The 9,399-nt window shown below is 40.4% G+C and overlaps 1 protein-coding gene across 1 annotated transcript; it reads right to left on the bottom strand.

Annotated features, from left to right (window-relative positions):
• Positions 1 to 2,684: 2,684 nt before the first annotated feature.
• Positions 2,685 to 4,489, bottom strand: LOC121769238 (aspartic proteinase NANA, chloroplast-like). Its single transcript, XM_042165979.1, has one exon. The coding sequence runs from the start codon at positions 4,298 to 4,300 to the stop codon at positions 2,954 to 2,956; it is 1,347 nt and encodes a 448-aa protein (XP_042021913.1). The 5' UTR covers positions 4,301 to 4,489; the 3' UTR covers positions 2,685 to 2,953.
• Between the last annotated feature and the right edge of the window lie 4,910 nt (positions 4,490 to 9,399).

Below are 9,399 nucleotides of genomic sequence, written 5' to 3' on the forward strand. Positions count from 1 at the left end.
ATTTAGAAAAAGTTAATTATAAAGTCATTAATTTCGAGCAAGTAAAATGAAATTACTATTAATATCAGTGTTAATTGATATATCTAATTAGTTAATTTTTATAGACGGAAGCATTTGGAAAATACATATCTTGCTTTTACCATGACTGCAATCATATTAGAAAAATGGCAATATTTTGGATTTAAAATCCAGAATTTTTCGGCATTTGAATTTGACCTAACTTATTCAAACATGGCATCAGATTTTTTTGTACGTTATTTAAAAAGGAGCATCTTTTGCATTAAAGTTGTGAATAATGGAAACGATGGGGACAAAAGCATATTAATAATGATTTTTGCCTCTTTGTGCAGCCCTTTTTTTTCTCTTTGTATTGTCCATTTTTCTTTTGTTTTCTAGTCATATCCCTTTACTTAATTTGTTTTTATCATATTTTTTATTTCAGATTTAAGTTTGGCTAAACAAGATAGCCTTAGATAAATATCAAAGGACATAGTACGTTTATGGAAACTAGCGTGTGCTGTCTATTGATTTCTACATAACTGAGTCTATTTACAAATTACTAACAGTCTTTATTAGTATTTTTATTTTTCATTTTTATTCTCTCTTTTTCTTTACTTAACTTATTAAAAACAAATTTCTTTAAATCTCTTATCTATAAGAAACAAATTTCTTACATCTCTTTCACAAACCATGTGAAAGAAGCTAATCATTATGATATACTCATATTTTTTATGCACATCAATTAATGTTTTTCAAATTATTTATTTTTATTTTGATCTCATAAATTAGATTTTTTGTGTGCAAATAGTGACGCATTGCAGCGCCCCGTCTCGTCCCCAGCCCGCCGAGCGTTCTGTCCCGCCGAGATGGATGGCGAGACGTCTCGCCACGCGACGTGACGCGCTCCAGCGCCATGTGTGACGCCCACACGCCGGCCAGCGAGTGGGTTTTTAAATCATTTTTTTAAAAATTTGAATTAAAAAATTAGAAAAATGAAAAACGGTAATATTACCGTTAATATTACTGTTTATTTTTTATTTTTTACTCTATAAATACTCCTAATTCATCCTCATTTCACACACAAATACACATCTATTATTCCCAAATCATCTCCATTTCCTCTCCAATTTTCATCTAACCTCTCATCACAAAATGTCCGGCGACGGAAACTCTAGCGGTGGCGGCTCCGGCGGGTTCGACATCAACGCGTTCGGCGACTGGGGGGCATGTACAATGTCCTGGGTGGTGGTTCTGGTTCGTCGACGCCGGGCACCCAGGGTTTGTCGACGCCGGGGGGTACCAACCACCCCATTTTGATGTGGATGCATACGCCCGTCCCTCCACCCCGAGGTATTCGCAGGGATTATCCCAGATTCATGAGGATTATTCCGTTGAACCCACTCCGGAAAAAAGCCCAGACGGTGGAGGAGGCCGAGGTGGTGGAAGCTCCAGGGCGGAGGCAAAGGCGGACGAGGAGGAGGATGAGGATCTAAGCCGACATCCGTACAGCCCCAAAGAAAACGCTGGCGGTGTACAACACCTGGATTAGTGTCTCGTACGATCCCATCGTCGGGAATCAACAATCCCGGAAGTGCATCTGGGAAAAGGTCACCGAGGCCTACCACGAGATTAAGCCGAAGGGGTCCCGCCGCCACACATATAAGATACCCCGCGCTCACTTTGACCGAGTCGACAGAGAGGTCAAAAAATTATGCGTCATCTACAAGAGTGAAGCGGCTCATTACCAAAGCGGAGCCACGGGAGCCGACATTCTGAGGTCGGCTTTGTGAGTCTACTTCGACGACACCGCCAAACAATTCAAACATGTCGATGTTTGGGAGGTCGTCAAAGACAAGGAAAGGTGGGCCGACGGTGTCCGGTCCAGCTCGGGCTCGACCTCGAAGCGCACGAAGCACACGGCGGGTGGCCAATACTCGTCTAGTGCGACAGTTCGGGCAGCGCCGCACAAGAGTTTGCCTCGCAGGAGGTTGAGTACACGGCAGACGATGCTGGGGGGTCCTCCCGTGGGCGCTGTCGGCCGCAAGGGAGAAATGCGGCGAAGGCGGCTAGAGGGAGGAGGGGCCCAGCCGAATCAAGCCAGGAGGGCTCGGGCTCAGGAGCGCTCTCGAACTCCCTAATGTCCATGTACATGACCGCCACAATGGCGGACACTTCCCGCATGACGCCTCCCCAATACCAAGTCTATCTTGCCGAAATTGAGTTTATGGCAAGACAACTTTGTATTCCGCCTCCAGGTGGCTTCAGTGCACCTCCACCGCCTTCGGGGGATGATTCTCCGGCGGAGTAATTTTTTTTTATTTTCTATAGAATTGTATTTTAAATTATGTAATTTTTATTTTTTTAGGATTTTAATTATGTATTTTTTTATTTTTTTGAATTTGAAGTTGTATTTTTATTTTATGTTGTAATTGTATTTTATTTAATGAAGTGTGTTTTTATTAATTGAATTTGGTTGGAAATAAAAATAAAAAATGAAATTGAATGAATAGTAATTTAAGAGACGGTTAATGGACGGATAAGAGATAAAAGGTTATAGGTTCCGTCCCTTAGTTAAGAGATGAAATAAAAAAATATAGTGGAATCCATGAATAGTAATTTAAGGGATTGTTAAGAGACGGATAAGAAACAGTTTTGCATATTGCTTAAATTTTGTGAAAGATTTATTAAAAAGCGAATTAGGAGTGAGTTTCAATAAAATCCAGAACAAACCCCAAATTTGAATAATCACATATCAAGACACAGTAGTATTCGAGACAGCTTTTTCATCTGCACATTGCCTGTTTTTTATGTCACACATAAAAACACACCACAAAATTTAAATAAATGAAACACCTCACCTGTCACCTGCCCCAAATCTAATCAGATTTCCCTTTTTTCCAAATCATCATCTAAAATAAATTAAACCACACTAAAACATTACCCGATCGCAACTTCACGGCGGCGCAGAACAGCCGCGCCGCGTGAAGCCGAGCCGCGATCGATCCTTGTCGAATTCGAAGGTGTAACCTTGCTGCATCAAGTTCCCGATCACCGCGAACCCCGAGTCCGTCGTCACCGGCTGCAAACCCAGGCACTTCACGTCCTCCGCCGCGTCGAGGAAGTAGTTCCGTGGCGGAGGCTTGAAAACCGCGCCGCCGCCTAGTTTGAAACTCAGCTGCGGCAGACTCGCCCTCGGCACACCCGACGACACGTTCAGGCACAAATCGAACCCCGGCACCGGATTAGCCGACTCCGGCAGCTTCACCAGCCGCTCGAACACGGCTAGGATCGTGCGATACGCCGGCTCCGGTAGAAAAGTTAAGGTGGTGCCGGAATCGACGACGGTTCCTCCGTTTCCGTACTCATCGATTGCCCAAATTGAGGGGGTAATTCGTAATTTCACATCGTCAATTGATACGCTTTCGATCTTAATGTAGTAGAATGTTGGTGCGAGAGGATTGACTAGCAATGGAGCGTAGCTCAATTTGGATTTTCCGGCGCCGATGAGGAGGTAGCTCGTCGGCGGCGGGGAGAGTGTGTAATCCATTAAACAGTAGGAAAATTTGTGCCCGAAATCTCGACCCAATTGTGAGGTAAACGAGATCGGGCCGCGGCCCAGGCCCAAAACACCATCACCCCCATTGAAACTTGGGCCGGAGAGGCTAGGGCCCGAGTTCCAAAACCCGCATCCGAAGTTGAAATGCTGGAACTTCAATATTTTACCGGCGGTGGCGTTGAACGACGTCGTTTCAGTCGAGAAGAATCCGGTGGTGACTGAGCCGTCGGCGTAGGAATACTGGTAACGACACGTGCTGTGGAGGCGCGTGCGGTTGCAGTGCGGGGAGTTTTTGGGGTGGGGGACGAGGTTACAGGCCGGATTGTAGCAGTGGTGGGGACAAAAGGTGGCAGAGCGGCGGGGGCGGAAGGGGGCGGAGTTGGGGGAGCAATGGCGGCGGCAGGCGGAGCAGGAGACCCAGGTGAGGTCGCTGCCAGTGTCGGCGATGAGGAGAAGGGGCTGCGGAGGGGTGCCGAGGTGGAGGGAGACGAGATACTGGCCGGAGCCGAAGGAGGCGGCGGAGGTGACGGGGAGGCGGGGGCGGGGGTGTTTGCGGGAGGCGGAGAAGAGGAAGGAGAGGCGGTGGTTGTCGGCGGAGAGGGCGTCGGAGGGGGTGGGAGGGTAAGGGTTGAGGTGGAGAAGGGGGAGCTTGAGGTGGTGGGAGGCGGCGGAGGAGAGGAAGAGGAGGAGGAGGAGGAGTAAGAAAGTGAGGAGAGACAAAGGGGATGAAATGAAAGGAGCCATTAAGATTAGTTGGATGGGGAAGAAGCGCGTTTTGCAATATAGCTGTAACGTTGCGTTGCCCACTCCCCACTATTTAAGACTCACACATGTGCTACTTACTATTCGTCGGAATCCTAATTACTATTCGTCGGAATCCTAATTATTGTTTTATTTGTCTAGTTTGGAATTCAATTTGATCCTATGATTTATTACTGATTTATATCAACTTTGAGTGACCAAGTAATTGGTTACTTACAGACTGAGTTGTTTATACAACATGAATTTACATGTGTTCGTGGGACATGGAATGTTTTTAGTGTTACCTCCATGGCTCCATCCAATTTCTTCACATAATTCTCATAAATTTATGGATCCCGACGGATTCAGGGGAAGGGCGAGCTCGCGTAGGTGCTGCAACGGTACATTGCAAATAGGGCAATCGTATTGTCGATGCCACTTCTACTGATCACGTACAGTACATGCACCGAGAGAGAAATTTTTTCTTTGGTACTGTGTGTAGAATGATATTCGTGTGCATAATTGACTCGTTAGCGGCACATATTGTATATTTCCAACAACACCCAGATGCAACCAATTACAACGACTTCCTGATGCTAAAGAAGTGCACTACTACAATACAACATCTCGTATATAGTGGCGCTGAAGATCTATTCAACGAGTGCTTGCATATCCCTGACACAAGGGTGGGAGTGCCTCAAATATTTTTCGAGGATCATTGAAGCATTCTACGACACATATTTTAGAAAGCTGATAGCGCAAAACATTCAATGATTGATGCATATGCACGAGAAGGGTCACCGCTTTCCTAAAATGCTGAGCATCATTGACTATATACGCAATTTTGCTACTATATCATTTTGAGTTTGGGTTCATGAAGCATACCAAACACAATTATATTGAGGTAGAAAACTCTTCTTTGGGTGGCCTACCTTAATTATTGAATAAAGGACACCAATACATGTGACCCTAAAACTCAAATCTTCTGGTAGCTAGGTCCCCGAATGTTTTACTAATCAACCTTTCTATATATTCTTTGTTTGAAAAACGAATTTGTGTGAGCTTTCAAAATTACCATCTCTTTAATTACATCTAAATTAAAAATCTCACTGAGCTCATGTCTCCGATCCAAATAAAGTAGGAACTTTTTAATTTTAGAAACTCTATTTTCTCTATTAAAGTGAGACTCATTCTTTAATAACAATATTTAATTATTTCTTTTTATCTCTCTCTTACTTTTTACCAATTATCCATTAAAACTGTGTCGAACCAGTCATGGGCTGACCCATGTAGAAATAGGGTAGGGCTAAAGCCCTTAATAAAAATATTTTTTAAACTATTTTCTTTTATAAATTTTTTAAATTTATTCAAATTTAATGTAAATTATTATATAAAATCCCTTATAAATGATCTAAAACACCAAAAATATAACTTTAGAACAAAATTTAGAAATCACAGCCCCCAATCATATTTTTTTCTGCGTCCGCCCCTGAAACCAATTGTTCATATTTTTAAGGGACAGATGGAGTATGTAGTTTTCACACTGTCCATATTTCTATTGATAAAAATCTATATAACATAATATCATTACTCATTGGGGATGTTCGGTTGGCAAGATTAAATATCACGATTAAATATGTATCATGTTTGGTTCATAAGATTGAACCATTCAACTTAATCCTAAATGGATAGTCTTATGATAATTAGTCATAGCCTCCTCCCTCCAACTAAAATAATCTCACAACTTAATCCTAGATGGATAGTCCCATGATATTAGTCATGACAACCGAACCCCACCATTAAAGATAAGTACGTAAATACTGTGGCAAGTGAGATGGGGACAATATCAATAGATTCAGTAGGAAGGACTTTAATTTGTCTGTAATTAAGAATGTTAGAGCATCATTTTCCATCATTAATGGCAAGGTCTTTAATTCTTCACGAAACAAATTAAGCTTCTAAATTTAGATGAAGAATTTAATGAAGGAGCAAGTACTTTCATGAATTGTACGCGGCTGTCACAGCGATAACTTTTGCTTCTAATTCAGATAACAAATTAAGCTTCTAAATTTCGATGAAGAATTAAACAATGTCATGAGTACATTTCTTTCCCAAAAAAATATATGTATTCATAAAATTTGTAACTATTCTAAAACTTTCTGTCAAATTTGCAACTACTTAAAGAAATAGCGATTTTATTGCATTACTTTTTTCTATCGTAATCTGGAAAATTTAGGAATGTTAATAACGCGTCTATTGAAAAGTTTGTCTTATTTGTAACTATCTATTGAAAAGTTTGTCATAATTTGCAACTATAATAAACTATTATTTCTTCAATCAATCCTAAAGATTACCGTTATTAAAAATTTAAATTTATTTTAAGAAATATAAAGAAAAGTTGGTGAAATTAGTTAATAGAATATGATTCTTATTTTTATACGTATAATACCAGTGTTATAATAAGATGTGAATAGTTTATTAAAGTGGTATAAATGAAATGAAATATTTTATGATGGCTTTGTAAATTGATACTGTTAAAACTCTTATTTTGTACTCCCTCCATTCCATAGTAACAGGGGCGTTTTTTCCATTTCCGTCCGTTCCATAGTAATAGAGTCGTTTCTAAAAAAGGAAATAATTAGGGCAGTTAATGACTAATGAAAAGATTTAATTAATGAAATCCCTTATTAAACTTAACATTAAAAAAAAAAAATTAAAGAAATGGAAAATGAGGAACCTGCTCTCTCTCTCGACCTCACCCATTTGCAGCAGAACCACTCTCTCTCCATCTTAAACCCTACTCTCTCTCTCTCTCGGTCTCACCCAAAAATTCCATCAATTCCACCGCCGTTCTGTTCAGAGAAGAAGTTGAGGTTGTTGGAGTAGTGAATGTATTTATAGAAGTTTTTGAACACATTTAAATGTGTAATTTGTTTCTGCCGCACATTTTTTTGGTGGCAAAACTGGCGCCACATTTTTTAATGAAAAATTTGATATTATTTTGCGGGTCAGTTTCAAGCTAATTTTAAATTGTTTGCAAAACTGGCACCACATGTAAATACAGTTTGCAATTCCACACTGTCAATTCCATATACGCTTCATAGGAAATCAACGTGTTCTATTCCTTTTATAGGTATATAAAATACCTTGGTTTCCCATCCTTGTTTGTTTAAGTTGCATTACAAATTGTGCAAATTATAATCATCTTAGTCAATACATTGTCTCCACCATATAGCCTTGCAAACACAATTCTATATTCTCCACTCCAGATCTGTTACACATGGGATCAACATCATACTCCATAATAATCAAATCCACAAATTTGAAATCAAGCCATTCCATAAGAAATCATTCCATAATAATTCCCCATACACCTACTTCATTACACAAACATTCAATTCAACAAGAGCCATAATTCATTACACAAACATTGAATACAACAACAAGAGCCATTTTATAAGAAGTCTCCACTCTACACATGCTAAACTATATTAGCAAAAATAGGCCAAACTATATTAGCAAAAATAGGCCAAAATATATTAGCAAAAATAGGCCAAACTATATTAACAAAAAACCCCATTGATGTAACCATTTGGAGTCAAAAGTAGTTGCAGCCCTTGTTTATGGATCACAAGCAAAACTTGAAACCCACTTTAATTACATTTTGCAGCATCTGTGGAACAAGTTAGAAAATGAGATGAATATTCAGATTCAATAGCGCTAAATAATTCAGACAACCCTAAAAAACCCAACATTCAAAGTCATACTTACCTGATTGTGGTGAGATGAACATCCCAGGCCAATATATTGCTAGAAAATCCATGACAACTCTCTCTGAATTATAAGGAATCATTTTTTTAATTCGATTATCACCTGCCTCATAAATCTGTGCACAAATCTGCAATTAGACTTAATGAGACACTCGTTCAACACAAATAAGAAACCCGAGTCTCACTAAAACAAGAGACTAAAGTACCTTTGTCGATGTGGGCAAAAATGACTGCGAGAAGTCAAATGAGAGTTCAGTCTCCTGCACCACCGTGTCAGTTTCATCACAAGGAGGAATCATCTCTGGCACCACCATGTCGGAATCGTCAAAAAAAACCATCTCCGGCACTACCGCGGTTGAGTCTTCGAACGGTAGAACGGTCTCCACCGTACCAGAGTCCTCAAACGGATACAGAGTCTCCGGCACTGGAGGAGTATCCTCTGTTATGCTACAAAACGCAGCAAACTGGACATCAAATGACAGGTTTGTTTTTCTATTCCCATCTCATTTTTCTTTTTCTGTTCCTGTTCCTGTTCTTTACATTTTTCGTTTCCTTTACTTTAAACTTTTAATTTATGAAAAAATGAGAAACAAACCTATCGTTTGATACCCAATTTGCTGCATTTTGTAGCACAGCTGGATCTGCGGAGGATTCTCCTCCCACCGGCACCACCGTCTCCGATTCCCTAAATGAAACAACTGGATCGGACCTTGAACCTTCAAAATCTGAACTCGGGGCGACAATAACTCTTCTGAACAAAGACCGATTCACGTTACGCCGGAGTGGAGGGCTGCGGCTACGGTAACGCCAAGGGGGAGTATCCTGCACGATGAGGCTCATTTCAGATTCCATTGACAGCAAAGATGGAGGGCGATGAGAGGGAGAGAAGATTGATGAACTAGGGCACCGAATTCGTTTGGAGTGTGGCTGCTCAATTGGTTTGAATTTGGGAGGGGGTGTGCTCAATTGTTTTAGTTGATTAAAATAAAAGGAAAATAAATACTTAATCTATTTAATTAACAATCCCACTTAAAACACTAAACATCCCTTTCTTATTCTCCGTGCCGGAAACAAGTGCCCCTGTTACTATGGAATGGAAGGAGTATTAAACTGATTTCTATTGTGGTATACAATCCTTTAAATAAGATGTAGATTATACAAATTAGGTAAAGATTTACCCTAATCACACTTGCCAATTACACGGTAATATCAATCAATTCCATAATTTCCTTGATTTCCTTCCTTGTGATTTGATCTTCTTTTATTTCTTTCCAACACTCCCCCCTCAAGTTGAGTAGGGGATCATCCATACTTAACTTGCCCAATACCTCG

The sequence above is a fragment of the Salvia splendens genome, chromosome 15, assembly GCF_004379255.2.
Source record: "Salvia splendens isolate huo1 chromosome 15, SspV2, whole genome shotgun sequence".
NCBI lineage: Eukaryota > Viridiplantae > Streptophyta > Magnoliopsida > Lamiales > Lamiaceae > Salvia > Salvia splendens.

Coding starts and splice junctions, on each gene's coding strand:
- LOC121769238 (XM_042165979.1), bottom strand. CDS start 4,300: ATGGCTCCTTTCATTTCATCCCCTTTGTCTCTCCTCACTTTCTTACTC.